We start from the raw sequence: 18,939 nt of genomic DNA, 5'->3' as shown, positions 1-18,939 counted from the left end.
AGGGATCCTGTTTGTGTTTTGTTCTTCAAGTCACTTTCTCTTTCTCCAGCTATTTATTAAGACAGAAAATAGTATCAGTTACTATACTCTGTGTATCTAAATAGTGGGTGCTGTAAACATCCTTTACGTAGCTCACTCTAAACAAGCAATATGGAAACAGGGCACAAAGTACTTTTTTCATCATGGCTGATACATTATTCCTCTATCTGTATTTGTGCATCTTACACTCATATAACCATGTTTACTTCACTACTTCAGAACTGCACAGTGAAGAAAAGGCTATTTATGAGCAGCAGTGTTTGTTGCCACCAGCATCTTTCAGTGTCAGCTATAAGTGCTTGTTTTGACATGATCAAGTATTCGATAGTACTACCAAAACCAGACATAAGTAAAATATTCATAACTATGTGAGGGAAGTCTGCCAGTCTTTGAACGTTGAGTCTGCTACGGCTTCTTGAAATGAACAGAAGGCATCTAGACTTTTTATGCAAAAGCTGCAGTAGCGGAAAAAGCTGGAAAAATATTATTCTTCTTCCATCATGAACCAGTCAAGTAAGACAACAAAATCAGATATGGCCTCCATTTATTGGTATGAACAAACTTTTACTAAACCTTGCAGTCAAACTAAACAGTGACTGAAATGTCACTTTTGATGAGCTTTTGCTTCTCCCATCTCTGTGGATTCTGTCCTCAGGCAAAACAAGGAAATAAGGGCAAAAAAACCAACCACACCTCCGAAGCAGATAAAGCTCTAAATAGCTGTAGGAAACATACTCTCCAAGTAATCTATTTCTCAGTGCGAGCTACCCCAGATCCAGTAGTGTACAGATTAATAATAAGGGGGATTAAATACTTAGTTGTTTAAAATAGGCAATCGTGGAAAAAGAGGGTTCACTGGCTTAGAAAATAAATGCCTCCTTTGTTAGCAGTTAGGTGGCTCAGTTCAAAATGAGTGAACACTGAAGAGATGTATTGTCCTGTGGAAATGGAGAGTGAACAGAAACATCTGTTTTGGGTCATCTTAGAATTCAATGGGCCTTGACTCTACAAAGCATTTACACTAATATATTCAGTGAGCAAACTGAGATTTAAACACGCACATAAGCATTTTGCTCAGCTGGGGCCACATAATGAGGTAATAGGATGATTATATTATAAATTATAAATACAGAAGGCAGAAGCCATAAAACCAGACAAGGAGCCATATAGCTAATTATTTTATGTCACTGTTAAGTGTAGGAATTTAAGTCCACAGGAAGGATATTTTATCAGCTGAAGACTTGTTTTATTGTAAATTTTTGTTATTGAAATGGGAATTAGCTTCCTTGATGCCTCAAGGTGAAGTGATGCTTTAAATACAAAATTCACAGCTTTGTACAGTGCTCTTAAAGCATAACTGCTATTGATGCTAAAATCATGCCAAGTTCTATGGAAGACTTAAGGAACGCTATAATCCTCTTAGATGCAGGATTCTTTTTTCTACTGCTAAAGGGCTTTTAGCAGCAACTTGACTAACACAGTGAACACATTCCCATATATTAAACAAGGAGCTCATGGTGCTCTTGTCATAGATAATTCATGTTTCATCCTGACCTTCTTTATTCATTGTATATGTTCTAGCATCAGTGTGCATGAGAAGATTAAAGGTGTAAAGGCTCGCTATCATTTGGGTTGCATTAACAGTTTGGTTTTAGAAAGAGAAGTCCATTAGATACTCTTAAAAGGATCATCAAAGTCCAACTCCTGCCCTTGCAGGAGTTGCAGTCCAATAATCACACCATATGACTGACAGCATTGTCCCAACACCAATTGTCCCAATTGTTAAATTTTGGAAATTTAACAAACCCAAGTGCCAGGTGCTGCACATGGGTTGGGGAAATCTCAAAAATTACTGCAGACTGGGAAAAGTCCTTAAGACCATCCCTGCAGAAAAGGAATTCAGGGTTCTCATTAATGAAAATCTGGATGTAAGCTGGCAATGTGCACTCTCAGCCCACAAGGCCCAAATACATCCTGAGCTGCATCAAAAGAGGACTGGACAGCAGCTTGGGGGAGGTGATTTTCCTCCTCTACTCTGCCCTCATGAGAGCCCACCTGGAGTGCTGCATCCAGCCCTGGAGTCCTTAACACAAGGAAGATGTGAACCTGTATTATAACGTTCCTACACATGCTGCCGCTCGGCAGCACAGCTTGCTATTATAAAGGTGGAAGGTGCTGAGATTGCTTTCATAAAAGCAAGGCAGTAATTTAGTTTAATATTCCTCTTCTTGAAAAGCTTGCCAACAAATTATATTTTTAACCAATAATTTAATAAACACCTTCTGGTTTGGGTTAGGGTTTTTGTTGTTTTAAAAATGTTTGTGATGGCTTTGACTGACTGAACAGCTCAGCTGACAATAAAGGAAAAATGAAAAGAAAATTAAAGCTGACTTTGATGTCTTTTGCATTGAAGAATTTCTGAAGCAGGAAGGGAAAATGTCAGACCTTAATTCCTTTTTGGTTTCTGTGTTCTCTCTTCCAGAGATAGCAAAATATAGAATGTGTATATGCAACATCACTAATAAAGCTGAACTCTTCAAAAAAGCTGACAGGTGTGAAATTTCTTTCCAGGTTTCTTTCTAGGCTACTTTATGCTAAACAACAATATGCTACTATCTACATAGAAAATGGACTTCACACTTTTCTGCACCTAAAGGAAAAATGTTTTCAGTCAATGACAAAAAGTAACATTTTGAAATATGTATATACATGTATTTGTATTTTGCAAAAACATATGCACACCACGCACTATATATCTTGCAAATATATATACATACATTATATACACACACACCCACATACATATTTCTGTAATTATGTGAAAATTTTTACACCAGAATCATCCAAGTTTGGAGAAGAAAGTTAGGAAAAATCAAGTTGTGAAGCAAGTTTTACTCACTACCCTCTTTACCTCATAATTTAATTAACCACAACCTTTTCTACTCTAAATATTGATACCTCCTTCTGAGTGGATGTATGACCAGTACACCCTTGGTCCCTTAAGTCATACTCAGATAAATCCAGAGAGAGCTGAGCAAGGGGCTGCAGTAGGTCAAAATTTTGTCTATGGAGCACAAGAAGGGGCAGGTGGTCCCCTTGGGTAAGGTGCTGCTCAAGGCTCTTCTCCATATGAAGCTGTTTGACGACAAAAAAAATATTTAAAGCAGAAAATCCCTGCCCAGAGGCAGGTAGCTGCTGTCTTCTTTTGTCTGGGCTAGAAAGCTCCAGTGTTTGGCCTGACAAAAACCCATGGACTCAGCTGTGATTGCCAGGAGCAGGCTGGTTGAACCCATTGACTTGGACAGTGACAAGGTCTGGACAGACACCCACAATGCCTAAATTGGGTAACCAGAACCTGTTACCTTAAAATCATTTCCTATGACCTACAGTCCTGTAATTATCTCCCATTCCACTGTACAACACTGTTTATGTGTTTGGTTTACTTGTTTTCTGCAAGGACAGACCCATTCTCTTTTCTCTTTAAGGAAAAGACAGACTTGTTCTCCTTAGAGGAAGTCAAGCATCCTCTAGGCCATACCTTTTCTGTGGGTCCGTGTTGTGACAGGCCCACACATTTGCCTGCATCCAGTTTAAAGGCTTTTCTCTCTCATTGCACCGTACCTGTCACAACAGATATTTTGAATCCTTTTCTTTAATTCCAACCTAACAATCTCCACAGTTACAGGAAAAGCTCTTTGCATCTCTTTTTACTAACCCCTTCTGTATCCACATTGTAAGCTCCCCTTGTCTTTGGTTTATGACCTCTCCAGACTTTCACTAGTGCTGTTGAAATTTCTTATGCTCTGCTCAGAGCTCCCTAGTTTCATCTTTTCCAAAAAATGGAATAGCAATGCAGCCCATCACTTGGTGAGTAATGCATCTGCTACATCTTGTCAGCTGTGAATGTGGCTTTTGAGGTTAACCAATCAATGTGTCTCCTTCCCCTTCTCCTTGGCCTCCTTCTGAGGACACTTCTACCATGTCAGCCTCCTCACTGAATGCCACTCTGGCTTCTCCCACACTCTTTGGTCTGTCACATCTAATGTATGTGCTCAGCATGCTGCCCTAGTGATCTAAGTAGTGGTATTTTTGTGTCAGATTGACTCGAAAAAAGTGTTGGGAATATGTGAGCACAGCTTCAGGGCAAATCCAGACCAGAGATAATTGTGCCACTGTTACGCTCAGTGCCTGAGATTAGACAAGCTTGCCTGTCACTGCCTCCAGCTGAGTTCTGAAAAAATCCCCATTTCTGCTACTTCCCATGATGAAAGTAGGAGAGAAACACAATTTCCTCAATAAAAACTCCTCAACAACCAGTCTCCCTGTCTTCTTTTCTTTAAATATAGTGGTCTCCCAACCTTTATATTGCTAAATTTGGCAGGAGATGATCTTTGTCCCAGAGAAAACATCTGAATTTACAGCAAATCCTACAGAAGCACAATCTGATCCCAATGAGCCAGTATTTCTTGTGCCGCTTTAAAATGTGGTTTAGATCTTCTAAATATTTTAAATTCATATTATATATACTCTGTATGTTCACATTTAGACAGAGATTCACAAGCTCAGCTATTCTAGAATATTATTCCAATCTGTTTTTTCTCATCACTGTCTGATGCTCTTCTACCAGCTGCATTTCCATTTGACTACTGAAAATAAAGTGTAGCAATTGTGTTAAATTGTCCAGTATTTTTAAAATAACAAATAGAATTATTTTAATGTTAAAATTTCTACTGTTATTTCACCTGCAGAAGTGTAATCTTTCTGTAGATTACATGAACCTGAGTTATATTTTGCTGAAAGGCTTCCAGTACCTATAAAGAGACAAATTTTAAAGGTAACACCTTCTACAGGTAGCCTGCAAAACTGCAAAGACAATGAAACCAAGAGTGTGAGGACAAATATGGTACATGATTTCAAAACTTCCCTTCCTATGGAAATGACCTAAAGCTGTGAAAGTGGAAGGATACATGCTAAAATCACATCCGTAGCCACTCTACTTTTAGACATCTTTCTTTCCTTCATTTATGATCTCAATTTTATCTGTGCAGATGGCAAATTCTTGAAAACTCTTCAAGACACATATCTAAACAAAGAGCAGAAATGTGTTGCCTGATCCTTCTGTGTTTATTGAAGGTCTTCAGCTGTGGATGCCATGGCTGATGGGGGCTTTGCATTCCTTGGTTAATATTTAATTTGTAGCATAGCTGCAGCTCACATGGGATCCTGGATTCATCAGTCAAAGAAATTTCGCAGTAGTCATAAAAATTTAGTTCCAATAAGCAATACAGGATTGGACCATTATCTATTATTAATCCTTTTTACAAGGTAAAGTAATTATAAAATGAAGAGGTTGCAGTCTTACAAAAAACATAGTCCCATATGTTCTCAGAAAGGATAGCTTTTATTTTGTTATTGTCTTTTTGCAGAAAATCGTTAAAAAACAGTCAGGAAAAATGCTTCTTAGTTTTGGGCCGGCAATGTTAGTGTGTGTTTCATTTACAGCAACATTTCCACTAAAACTCCAAATAGAACCAAGCACTTTGGAAGCCTAGATTAACAATGAACTAAAAAGAAACTGTAACCATATTTATTTGACTTATACTATATATGTGTTTAACTCACAATCTGACACATAAACACATACATTATGCAAAAAGACCCACCCTACAAAGAGATAGAAAAAGCTCTATTTCCTTGGCATGCACAATGTATGTGTCAGGCAACAACAAATGACAAATGACTGGGATGGTTGGTGACTTCCACCTTTTTTTAACTGTGCTCTACTCATTCACCTGAATCAGTTTAAACCTATTGATTTCAAACTTCTTTATTATTATTAGATTAAGTAAAGTTTGGATGTGTTCCATTACACAGAGCAGCTTTTTTTGCTTATTTGTGTTTGTAGTTTTGGGCTTAATTCCCCTGGGTGCAATTTACACTCAAGTGCTGCATTCAAAAGGCAAAAAGACCTTAAAATGGACATAAATTAGATTTGTCTGAGTACAAGGCTCAATCAATATAGTTTAAACATTTGAATAGTTCCTGAAGTCCTGCTGGCACATCTGGGTTTGCTAAACACATGCTGGGGTAAAGCTGAGAAATCAGCTATAACCTCAGGAGACCAGTGTGCTGAGTTTCCATCTAGAGTCAGCGGAGAGAGTCTCCAAAATTAACCTCCTTGCAGAGTTTGCTTTTGATTTTTAGGGAATGAGTGCTCCTCACTGTTGCTACCCATGCACTCAGCTGCCCAAACACTGGAAGAGCATTCTGTAGCTGTCTACAGAAAAACATATTCACACCAATGCTTAAAAATAAAAGTTGGCTGTTATTTTAATGTTAAAACTTTGTCTTAGAGCTCTAGACTTCCAAAGGGCATGATACTTCAATCCAGAACATGTTAAAGGAGAATAAATTTTGAAGCACAGATTATAACTACTTCCACAGCAGATTTGCCCACACACTGTAACTACTATCAAATTCATGGTTACAAGATAGATTCTTGTACCATCACTTTGAAACTACTCATTTACATCTGCTTTTCCTGCTTAGCCAATTCTACTCCATTTCCCAAAAAAACCCCAATGAACCACAAGGAATCAGCATTCAGCACACTTTTTTTAAAGAGCACAAAAACCTGTTTCTGATCATTATCAGGAGTGAAGCCCTTTTACCAAAATGGCTAAGTATCTGGAAGAAATAGTCTAGAAAGAATGAATCCTACCACTTAAAACTTAACCAAGTGATTCAGCAAGGCTTCTCTGGCTTCCCACTCCAAGTATGACCATGGCTAACACTATGCCAGGCCAGCTGAGGCTTTATCTAGTGTTGAAAAGATCCAAGGACAGAGATACTAATCATGGTCCCAGTGTTGTTCTTCTATTTCCACACCCTTAACAGAAACTACTTCTGGTGGTTCAGATGTGCTATGTAAAGCTTCTTCATCTCAAGCAAGTTCTGTGTACTGGCATAATTTGAAGGAAAACATGGTACATTTACACAAAATTCTGTACTTTAAAAGCAACTGCAGATGACTTCACATCTGATAAGGACTATATGCTTTGACACCTTTCTACATTTGCTCCAACCTCCTCTGGCACTCTGGTTTATGCCAGCATGCAGTGTGGTCTCTGCAAGGCTTCCCCTAGTGCCTGATGGAAATGATTAAAGTCTTTTCACCGCATTCAGTCACTTTTGGGTTTACATTTGTTTTGCTTCTGGAACTACAGTGTTGACTGTTATTGCTGATCCAAGACCAATAGTCCCAGGTTGCTCATGCAGCCAATCCAACAGCTCTGCTTGTTAAATTTTATTTCTTTTTAAACCTCTCCTTAGGTTGGAAAAGTCCACAAGAATGCTGCCCGCAAAAGAGAATACCACGTCCTGTTCATGGTGATCACTACAGTTATCTGTTACCTGGTGTGCTGGATTCCATACGGGGTTATAGCATTACTTGCAACATTTGGCAAGCCAGGTGCTGTGACTCCAGTTACAAGCATCATACCTTCCATCCTAGCAAAAAGCAGCACGGTTTGCAATCCCATTATCTACATACTCATGAATAAGCAGGTAAGACATACATTATTTTTAAATTGTATCTTCTTTAGGGTCCATCAGATATTCTTGACCATTGTGACTACTAGTCTTATAGATGTATCTTTAAGGACATTGAAATCTTGTCCAAACAATACTACTGTTTGCAAACAACAGCATATTGCTAGAAAGGAAGAACAGAAAAATGTTAAAATGTTTGCGTACTGAAATTGCTTGTGTTCTTCTGAGGGCACACTGGGTATTAATTTGTATCCTTTAGAGTTAGTTGCGAAAAGTATTTACAAGAAGAATACTCAAACATTTGATTAGGTTGAGGAGCAGGGAGGAAAAACAGACAAGGAGACAAAGGGATTTCATGACATTGAAATAAAAATAAAAGAGACCATTTGTAAATACTATTATCATGATAGGTCCCCTTGAAAGCAAATATCATTGCAGTTACTGTTTTTGTGGACATCTACATCCTTACTGTTAAATTCACAGTTCAACTACATGCCAAAATAGATTACAAATTTTGTCTTATGAACACCAAAGCATATTCTAAAATGCCTACATCCAGTTCAGGTCTCTCATTCCTGTAAATGCCATTGTCAGTACTCAAAAGTGAGCCTCCTAATGTTTCTGTGTTGACAGTTCTGACTTCAAAGTTTGATAATGGCAGATCTGGAAGTTTTAAAAGTGTTTTGCAGTAGGAAATCTGAAAAAAATATGCATAGTTCATGAAAACTTTTTTTATTAGATTACATGTTAGAGGTTGTTCTGTGTTTTCTTTCTTCACTGTGTCCATAACATTATTACAAAACAAAGAAACACCCTTTATCTTTTCTTGCTCGGTGTATGCTGGTGCCCACCCTTAGTCTTTATCAACAGCAGCATTATATTATTATGGAGGTGAGACAAGGGAAGAGTTAAAAGTAACAGCCAAATTTTTAAAGTAACATTTAAAAGTAACAGCCAAAATTTTGCCACAACCTGAGATCATTCTTGCCACAAGTTTGCCACAGCCTGAGACCATTCATCTAATCTAAATTTCTTAAACAACAAAGAATCTACTCTTGGAATTTGAAGGGAAAATCTCAAGCAAGCTGTGAAACCTTGAAATCAGAAGGAAAAAGTTCTATTGTCTTCTTCAAGACCAGGGCTTCATTTCCAATGTCTAGTTTGAGCTGACATTGAAGCAAATAGAACATTAAATTTGAAAGTGTTAATGCTGAAGTAAACCAGTAACTTTTCCCCCTTACCTTTTATGATTCTTTTGAAAACTTCTCAACAGCAGCATCTGCCTTGCTTTTTTATTCTCTGAACACTTTGACTGAAGTCCTTGACTGGGAGATAATCTCGTGCTGTGATCTCTGGAGCAGGTTATATAATATTGATAGCGCATACATTTTGGCATTTTCCTTGCACATTGAGATGTAATGAGCCTCCCTGAAGGGGAGGAGCTTGATCAGGTTTGGGATAGATACTTTTTACTAATCAAACCAAAATGATAGCTAATGTGCAGCATTAACCTGCAGCTCTCCTCTGCTGTGCCACTGTGTATTAGCAGTGAAAATAATTGGTTTTAACTGACGCTGAGAAATGTGTTTCACTCAAGAAGGTGAAACCCATCCCTTTGTCTGTTCCTCCTCCGTTCAGAACAGGAACAATAGTAACACCCCCACACTGGTGTTCTTGGCACCCCTGTAGTTGTTCTCACACTTTCTTGTAAATTTAACACCTCAGGAAAAGAAGTTGTTCATCTTCCTGGCACTCATCTACTCTGGTCTTCATGCTTAGCTGAGAATTGTCACGGAAGGCTGGTGCCTCCCAACACAGAAATTATCTGGTCTGCATTTTTCACAGTTCTCTGTTTGCAGATATGAGGTACCACAGTAGGGTATTTACTCCTGCCCCTTAAAAATACACAGAACATATGGCAGAATTGTTGGCTCTCTATGTATAAGTCTTTTTGCTCTGGGAAATGCCCTAAAGATTGGAAAATGTGTTGGTTGACTGCAGTTGTGGTGTTAGCTTCCAGCTGTCATAAATCTGTGCAGAGTATTGTGGAACCATGAGCCTCTGAGTCAGCTTTAAAACTCATCCTACAGAGCACATCTTTAAATTAACTCTCAAGCAGTCCCTGAGTCACTTTCATGGTCCTGGAAATCTAGAGAAATAGTTTTGTCTTTGGCATTGCCTTCTGTACTGACCTGAGGTAGTAAATCACTGAGGAAAATAGTGAATTTCTTTCCAGCTGCAGAAACCCCCTCAGATGGGATGGCATGAGGTATGCTGCTGTCCTTCTTCCTGTGCTGTCCTCCAGGAGCAGAGAGATGCACTGTTTAAGCTGGAGTGTTACTGGGCTCATAACATGCCAGGCAGACATCAAGATTCACTGACAAAACTAAAACACTAAACTGCCTGAGACCAAATGAGGCTGGGGTGAAGCTGGAGGAGACAATAGAGGAGATCCCATTTTCCCTGTTCTCTCTTTACGGAAGGCTCTTTTGGCCCTTGGCAATATGACTGTTTGTGCCTGGGGCAGCTTCCCCAAGGGTCAGGTCCCAAAAAGGCAGCACACAGCCAAGCAGCTGGGCAAGGTCAGCGTACACTTTCAGTGCATCAGTCCTTTATACTTATACAGTTAATGTAGTTGTGCAGATTTTGTTTCATCTTCTCCTCCCTCTCTCAGTGTCTTTTACTCCCATCACACATCCCTGTCAAGTTCCCATTGTTCAAACTTCCACCCATGCAGCCACCCCAAACAGATTTTTAATGACAGCTCTGACTACCTACCTTTCACCATGATGGTGCTGACAGAGAAAGAACCCTGCTCTTTTATATGTAACATGCAAACAAGTATTAAGCATTCACTCAGGAGATATGGAGTTTCTCTGTAGCCATGGGTTTACTGCTGTGGAGGTGATCACTGGGAGAATCCTGCTCTTGTGTGTTCCACAGAACAGCATGGGAACCCCAACATGGAAGTGCTTTCTGGCTGCTATAACTGTGCATGAGGAGATACTGCACCAAGAAACAGGGATTATTAGATGGATAGCATAATGGTGTGGCAGCTTCAGAGGTTAATCTTGTTTTCACATACCAGAAATTCATTTTTTATTGATGTAGAAGTCAAGATACTAATAATAAGTGTTCAAGAAGGTGTGGTTATGGATGAGATCACAGTGAGATTGAGTGAATCTCTACTCATTTTACAAAATTTGAAGATGGCACTCAGAGAAAATAGAAATTTGCTGCATTGCTACTGACAGCCAAATTTAAGTCAAGTTTAAACCTGTATCACTTATAGATCTAGAAAACCAATTGTTTGAAAACTACAGATGATTTTACAAGTCACAATATTTGCTAAAGCAAACTAGCCTTGCTCCCCTGCAGCTCATGAGCTTTACACTAATTTCTTTCACATTTTTTGTTGCTGAGATAGTGCACCTAAATCTCCCTGCACTACTGAAACTCGGGCTAGCACATCTAATACTCTGTTGCATATTACAACTGGATAAAATTCCACTCACACCATGTGATCAGTTATGTGCTATTTCTGGTGTCAGAAAGTGCCTCTGAGCAAAACAAGGAGGGAGAGTGTGAGGAAAAGGATGTATTAAATGTGAATATAAGTCCCTGATTGGTGATTTGATTTCTAGTGTCTGTCTTCTTGTATTAAAATCATTGCACTTTTAAAAAAATAGGTGACCCAATCATTTTCCCCAAGGATCTTGAGAAGTGATGCTCAAAAGAATATACACACTTACTTGAAAGTCATTAGTACTGTGACCTTTCCAAATTTGTCATGTAATGGAGCATGATGGGTAAGGGAGAAATTAAGGAGAAAGAATGATAAAACTAAGACATCTCTTTTTTTTTTTCCTGAAGAGATTTGAATAATGATGTCCTTAGGGAGTGTTCCTCAATGGGGCCTGAGCCCAACATACATCAGACACCTCCCAGGCACCTCTGCTGTGGCTCTGACAGTCCCCAGGAAGCAATGCCACCCCTTCTTACCTAATGAGCGACTTGTTGCTCAGGCCAGCCTCCTCTTCCAGGGCCTTTGTGGAATTTCCGAGCTGCCAGATGAACAACATAGAGTTTTTCTGTCCATAACAATAATCTATTTGTTCTCTGTATATGCAGTTTTCTAGCACCCCTTTCCAGTCCTTCTTGATTGTACCTTTTGTACTGAACAGGGAGAAATGCAGAGGAGCTACCTTTTGTACTGAACAGGGAGAAATGCAGAGGAGCTTTGGGAAAGGCACATACACATGATCTTGATGAAAAAATAACCTTAACATTCCTCCACTGGCTGTTATAACAACTATATTTTCAGTCATTTTTCATGGGGTATTTTGCAGTTTTCAGCATTTCCAACAAAAGGTAATGGCTAACTTTTAAAGATGGAGGAATATGTATATAAGTTAACAGTGTATTTTCTAAGTTGCTCATTTTCACGTTTAGAAAAATAAGATACTTTAGCTGTGTGAGAACACAGAACTACAGATCCAGAAAGACAGTATGCAATTCAGGGACAATTGTGCCAAATTTCCTTTTATACATAAATTGGGACACTTCTGTTAAGTCCTGAAAAGAGTCGTTTTTTGCTTAGTTCAAACCTTTGAGAGGTTTGTGGAGTTACCATAGAATTTATTATATTGTTATAATTTTTCATTAAAATTCACTTAGATTTCAATACTCATAATCTGCTTTTTTTTGTCCTCTTTCACTGGTAGCTAAGCAGTCTTTGAGTAATTAGTAGTCCAAAGAGTATGGCACACCTGAGCTCTTCAGTTGAAAATAGGTCAAGTCAAAATGATCTCTTACTGCAGAATACTCTACTATAGTACAGCTCAGAAATATTTTGACTTCATTTCTCTGCCAACATGTAGTGTTATGACTTTTTAAACCAAAGGGACAAAGAGAAAAAGGTCTCAAGGGCACCTTTGCTGCTGTGATAAGGTATAATTGCATTTCACACAGTAAGTTTTAAATTATTTTATGAATTTCTCTTGTAGCTCATGACAAAAAGATCTGTTCAGGTAAATAACTTGGGTATTTAACTAGGGCTCCAAGCAACCCCAGCCGGACTTCATGCTGCCCCAGGCTATTTCCTTTGATGCATCTTGTCTATGCTGATATGTTATGCCTGTCCTGGACTGGAAGTGAAGAAAGGCTGAGTTTGTGTTGCTCAGCATGGAGCAGAGAAGGCTTGGAGGAAATCTTGTGGTTTTTCAGTACTTAGAGGGGGCTTATAAGGAAGAGAGATGGAGACTTTTCACCTGGGACTGTAGTGACAGGAAAAGGGGCAATGCTTTTAAACTAAAAGAAGGTAGATTTATACTATATATATATATATATATATATATATATATATATATATATATACACACACACACATATATATCAAACAATAAGGCAGGTTGTCCAGATAAGTGTGGAAACCCTGTGGATATCCTGAATTGTTCAAGGCCAGGCTGGACAGGGCTTTGAGAAACACAGCCCTGTGAAAGATGTCCCTGCCCATGGCAGGGTGGTTGGAACTAGATGATCTTTAAAGGTCCCTTCCAACCCAGCTCACAACATCCTATGATACAGGAAGTAATCCTTTCATATAACATGTAATAGATCTTTTCTTTTCTCCTCCACTTATTCTCTAAACCTGGATGGCCTGACCTATTTCTCCAAAGGTTTAAGTGATCAGTGTAATTAAGAACAAGCCTCCTAGGCATGATGCAGGTAAGCTTTTTGTTATATTTGGACCAGCCACATTTCAAAACAAAAGTATATTTGTATCTCAGTTTAAGAGATTGTGTCCACTGTAGTGCATCTTCATTGTGATTAGCTTAGAGAAGTGAAAATGTTGCCCCAACTGCTTCCTGACAGCCTTGTAGGCCATGCTGGTCAATAGAAGGGTCAGAGTCACACCAACCCTAGTGAAGACAGGGAAATGAATCAGCATATACTGCAATGATTGAATGACAGGAGATTTACATTGCTGCCTGTTTGAGGGCTAGCAAGGAAATAGCTGTAGGGGAAGACTTGACCTCTAGAATCATTGTCACTACCCAAAAGGCAACAGAACAACAAACTGTTTAAGGATTCAGATAAATTGTAGGGTTACACATCTCAAGTTTTCTCCAGTACAGGGAAAACAGCTTCAGACAAATAGTTTGCCCTTGCCTACCATGATCAGCCTAGAGTTGTGCTGGCAGTTTCAGAACTTCATTTACAACCAGCTGTTTTTCTTACACTTCCACAGATACCATTAAACCTGCAGGATACATTGATAGATAAATGGAAATTTCCAGTATTCAGAGCTTACTGTAGAGCAAGAAATGTGGTATGTTCACAGCTAAAAAAAAAAGGTGTTAGGATTTTTGTAAGCAAGGTCCCTTGGTAGTCTCATTGCTCTTGCAAGTGGACATCAAAGGAAGCTCAGCCAAAGTGGTGTTTCTTTGCTGGCTTCACAGGTACATCTGTCCTCAAAGGAGAGTCTACATGGTCAAGAGCTCATCCAGTCCTAAGAGAAATGCAGGGGGAAAAAGGATGAATTATTAACACTTGTGCTGTTTCTCACTTTCCATTACTTCAGTGTGATCTAGAAGTCGGGTGAAAGCACTTGGCAGTTAAGGGTTTTTTTCTGGACTGATTTCCAAGTTTGGTGTGGATAGTTAAAATTCTAGAAAGGCATATGTGATCCACAGGTAGTCTAAACTTGAGCTAACCTTCAAAATGGCATTGCCAAGCCACACTGAATGGATGTCACAGGATCTTCTGTTGCAGTGGTCTAAACTGCAATGGCAGGTCAGGGATCAGAATCAATTTTAGCCCACACCTTGATTTGATTAAGGTCAAGCATTTATTTGGCCTCAGAGTTCCCCATTTCAATTCTAATATTCCTGTTTTCTATAATATGCCCAAGTTCTATAAGTAGGACTTGAGTTAAGCATTTGGTTCTACTTACCACTTCAAAGCTGAATGCAAGCACAGGTCAAGTGAAGAAAACAGAATGCAGCATTCTGTAATTCAGTGCAATACAGCATATTAGATAAACAAATAATTTAGTTGCTTTATGAGGACAATCAAATCCAACAGATGAAGAAGTATTGAAAAAGTAAGTGTAACCCTGACGGTGACAGAGCCTCTAATTTTCCCCTCCTGTTCAATAACTGAGTAATTTTTGTCATATGATAGTGGCATAATACTAAAATTTTGTTCAGAGCAGCACATTTTTTCTACATATTGTGTCAGTTGAGATTATTTCTCAGAGTTTTACTCTGTGTATCTTTGCAATCATGTATCTTACTACAAATTGAAACAACAATTGTTTCGGATTAGATGGATGGAGAAAAAAACAAAATGGGTTTTCCTAGGCAGAGAATACTTTTCGGCATTTATGTAACCTCCACTAAATAAATATTTTTAGTTGAGTTAATCCTTGGTATCCTTGTGAAGCATATGATTATTATCATCCTAATCTTACAGCAGGAGAAATTTGAGGATTGAACATCAGATCAGTGCTCAGAACCTCATGAACTTGCTTGACAATTCTAATTCAAATCTGTAAAACTTTATTTTATGATTTTATCCTGATGTCCTTCTTCCTCCAGGGCAAAAAAACTCTGCAGTACTCAAAGAAATAGTCATTGCCACAGTATGGAAAATATAATATAAAACTGTACTGGGCCTGTAATTCATTAGAATAGCCCCTTTTCATTACAAACTGCATCATTTAATGCAATTCAGAAATCTCACTGTGTCCAAATGAAAATAAATTTGAAGATCATTGTCTTTTGAAGTAGAAGCTATTACAGAGCTTTGTTCCCCTGATGTTTAGTATAATAACTGCTCTCAAACTAAATGTATTTGTATCTAGTTTATAAACCTTTATTTCTCAAAAAGCCCTTCTTCCGTAGTTGTCTTTTCCTCATACTGGGATACCATAAACAGATCACTACCCCCACACTGCTAGTGTGAACTAGTTTAGTTCCTGTCATCATTTCATATTCAAAACAAATATTCAAATTATAATTTTGGTACTCATGCTTTGAACTGAGTTTTTAATTTGGGAAACATTTTAGGCACTCACTGGATGTTAACAGAGAATGAACACCTCAATGTAGTAGGAGTTATTTCTTGTTTCTGTCTTGTTTACAGTGTCTAACTCTCCTGATTATTATTATCTTCAGAATCTGAACTGAAAACAAGAACATCACCTCTACTGTGGCCTCTTAAATCCCTTTATCTAAATTAGAATCAGATTTTCAGAAATGGGTGTACAGAAATATACACAAGAGGTGTGCTACATAAGGAAAAACTATTGCATGCTGAGTACTTTATGGATGACCTTGCTTCGGAAGTAATGTTCAAACCCTTCAGGGAAAACACTTACTCAAGACCTTACAACTCACCCAAGGCTTTACAGGACTTCTGTGTTTGCTGGCTTTAGGCCAATAGAAATTCACTACAAGTAGGATTCAAAGGTCAACCAAAAACTTATATCACTTGTCTTCCTTTTCACATTCACCACTCTTCACCTCTCTCATAGCAAGCACCAGCTTCAAAATGAAGGAATTTCTAAGTGAGTTAGAAAAAAAACAAAACCAGGCAGGTTTGTCACTTGTTAGTCAATTTTGTAGTAAAGCATTTTCTCAGCATGAAATGTGGCTTCTTCAATATTACAGAGGCTGTTAATTTTGCCAATTTTATTTTCAGTGGGAAAAAAAAGGACATTTCAGCCCAGATCTCCATGCTTAAGCTTCTACACCTTGGTTCTTGGCAAAAGTATTTTCACTGAAGAACACTGTCCTTCACCATGCAGATCAAGCTCTCTTACCAGATTATATCCCTCAGGTGGCTCAGTGAGGGGAAGGAAATGCAGTGAAATGTAGCCTATCCCAGCAATCTAATTTATAGGGGAACAGTCAGAATGAAGTTGAACTATAGATCCATAAAAACATCTACATGTAACTGGATATTTTGACAGTCTGTGGTTTTGTCTGGAATTTTTTGATATTTTGTTTTGGTTTTGTTAAATATGATAAAGAAATTATAGAAGAATTAAAAATTTTTTCAGAACAGAAATTCTGATTTCCCAGCCCAATGGGTTCTGTTATTGCATTACTCACACATAAAACCAAATGACTGCTACAAAAACACAGTCACAAATCAACCCCCTCTTAGTAATTTGTAATTCTGCCTTGGGTAAAATCAATACCTAATTGTCTGCAAACCAAGATAAAAGTAAAACCCAGGGAAGACTTAGTCCTCACCCTTTATACCCACCACTTACTGTACTGCAGCTCTCATTTCTTGGTAAAGTATTAAGTGCCCTCATCCAGCAGTAGAATGCTTATCTGGCAATTAAAAGGTTCTTCCAGCATTCCCATATCAGAGAACTTCCTGTATCTCATTCATAGCAATTGATGGAAATATAATTTTAGGCAACAGAAGCAACAGGGCAGGTAGTCAGGAAATCTGGGGGAGGAGGAGGCTTGTAAGAACCTGTGTTTTAGCATGAGCTAGAATTAATTAGTGCCAAAAAAGAAGAATCAGTAGTTAAAATGTCCAAGAGCTGCTGAAGTTTCTTTGTGGGTGTGACTTAGAATGCAAAAAGACCCTCAGAAGTTCACAAGGGAAGATAGTCATTGGTATTTTACTATAAAAATAACCTCATGGAAAGAACACTTTGGATTTTCTTTTGCAGCATTCTGGGTCTCAGCCTTAATGAAACTCTGTAAGGAACACCTGGAAGATCTGCTTTCCCTAAATGTGTTACATAGCCAAAGACAGGCAGTTCATAACCTACTCCCCCAAAAAGAAAGCCATTCAATCACAAACAACACCCCCCCAACACAATACCATCACATTTCTACAAATATTTAATAATGTACTATATTCATGGCAAGATTGGGGCAGGAATATACCAGCATAAACCCATCACAGTCAGCTGCAGTCTTCATTTTAATCCGTTTGGGCTGATCTAGAGTCCATGGCTGAAGAATTGAAAATTTAAGAAAAAACTGGGTCAGCAGAACAGCATATTGACTGTAACTAAACACACACATCGATTTTTCAAGTGTCAAAATACTTCTCATTGTTATGCTTTGAACTTCCAGGAAAATGAGAGTTATTTTTAAATGATCTGGGAATCACTCATCCTATAATATGGTGGTAATAGACCCTTCATTTCTCCTTACAAAGTAGAATGTTACTGTAGGGACTGGTAAATTTGCTGCTTCCTCTGTTAGTCAGGATCCATCAATCACATTGCAAACCCCCAAACAATTCTATCTTATTAAATGGGAATAGGAAACAGAGGGAGGATCCATTTTTTTGCTATTCACTGAAGTTCCTCATCTTGATTTACGAAACTTTTAAGTTTCTTTAAGGTAGAAGGAATTAACTTCACATGCTACTTTTATTGTATACTATATGGGGTTTAGTAACTCTGTTTAAGGCCAGGGAAGAGCATTTATGAGATAAATATGACAACTGGTCTCTTTTTCCTGCAGTGATAAATCCATTGAAAGCAACTATATGCTGTCTTAAACTAGTGTGCATTGAAGACACAGTGGTATTGTTAATATTTGCTTTCATGTACATAATCAATCCCTTTGAAGTTCAGCAGCCATGCTGATTACACTTAACTATGGGCAAAGAAAAGTTTTTCCCTGTTTCCTCTGACAAAATAACTATCCCCACTTTATGATCCCTTCAGCTTTGACCTCTCACTTTGTTAACTTTATATGAGAGCACTTGTGTCATGGGCACTTATCTAAAAGGAGTATTTTAAAATACTTATCTGAATAGCATGTTATAACCATGAAAATAAGGCAGTATTCTCAGACATGCTATATGCTCTGTTGTTTCTGCCTTCCTTGCTCTTCTACTATGGAACATCTTTGTTAATATTATTTTGGTAACAGCTTACACATTTTCTTCTTATCTCTGCTTCTTGGGATGTTACAACTGCTCATTAAAATGCCTGATGTCCTGACAGCTACATGCAGCCCCATGCATTTGTAAAGTCTAAATTAGGCCCATCAGATAGCTTATAATTTCATTTGTATAGATAAAACCAAGCACTGGAAATAACTGAAAAACAACCCTACATTTCCAAAGAGGAATATTGCTAGGGGAGAAAAGTAATGGTGCTTAATCCAGTTGGAAGCATCAGCTAAGACTCCTATCTCTTTTACTGAAAAAGCAAGCTCAGAAACAGGTCCAGAACCAAACCTTCCCCACTTTTCCTTTCTGATCAAAATCTACACTATTTTAGATTAAAACCATTACCCCTTTCCTATTGCTACAGGCCCTACTAAAAAGCCTGTCCCATTTCTCTTGTAAGTCCACTTT

At 38.3% G+C, this 18,939-nt stretch overlaps 1 protein-coding gene and 1 long non-coding RNA gene across 2 annotated transcripts in view; one reads left to right on the top strand and one right to left on the bottom strand.

Annotated features, from left to right (window-relative positions):
- The window catches only part of LOC135293595 (pinopsin-like), a 75,713-nt gene that overhangs the window by 43,535 nt on the left and 13,239 nt on the right, over positions 1–18,939 (top strand). The window contains exon 3 of the mRNA XM_064407971.1: positions 7,372–7,605. Within this exon, the coding sequence (XP_064264041.1) occupies positions 7,372–7,605 (234 nt within the window). The remainder of the gene's footprint in view (positions 1–7,371; positions 7,606–18,939) is intronic.
- Positions 1–18,939, bottom strand: part of LOC135293596 (uncharacterized) — a 56,373-nt gene that overhangs the window by 36,782 nt on the left and 652 nt on the right. Inside the window, exons 4-11 of the long non-coding RNA XR_010355684.1 lie at positions 17,508–17,576; positions 15,993–16,158; positions 14,546–14,600; positions 13,904–14,101; positions 11,593–11,654; positions 10,369–10,596; positions 9,783–9,889; positions 8,832–9,018 (exon numbers count right to left, since the gene is read on the bottom strand). This is a non-coding gene — a long non-coding RNA (uncharacterized LOC135293596). The remainder of the gene's footprint in view (positions 1–8,831; positions 9,019–9,782; positions 9,890–10,368; positions 10,597–11,592; positions 11,655–13,903; positions 14,102–14,545; positions 14,601–15,992; positions 16,159–17,507; positions 17,577–18,939) is intronic.

The sequence above is a fragment of the Passer domesticus genome, chromosome 2, assembly GCF_036417665.1.
Source record: "Passer domesticus isolate bPasDom1 chromosome 2, bPasDom1.hap1, whole genome shotgun sequence".
Classification (NCBI taxonomy): Eukaryota; Metazoa; Chordata; class Aves; order Passeriformes; family Passeridae; genus Passer; species Passer domesticus.
This window is presented reverse-complemented; position numbering and strand designations above follow the sequence as displayed.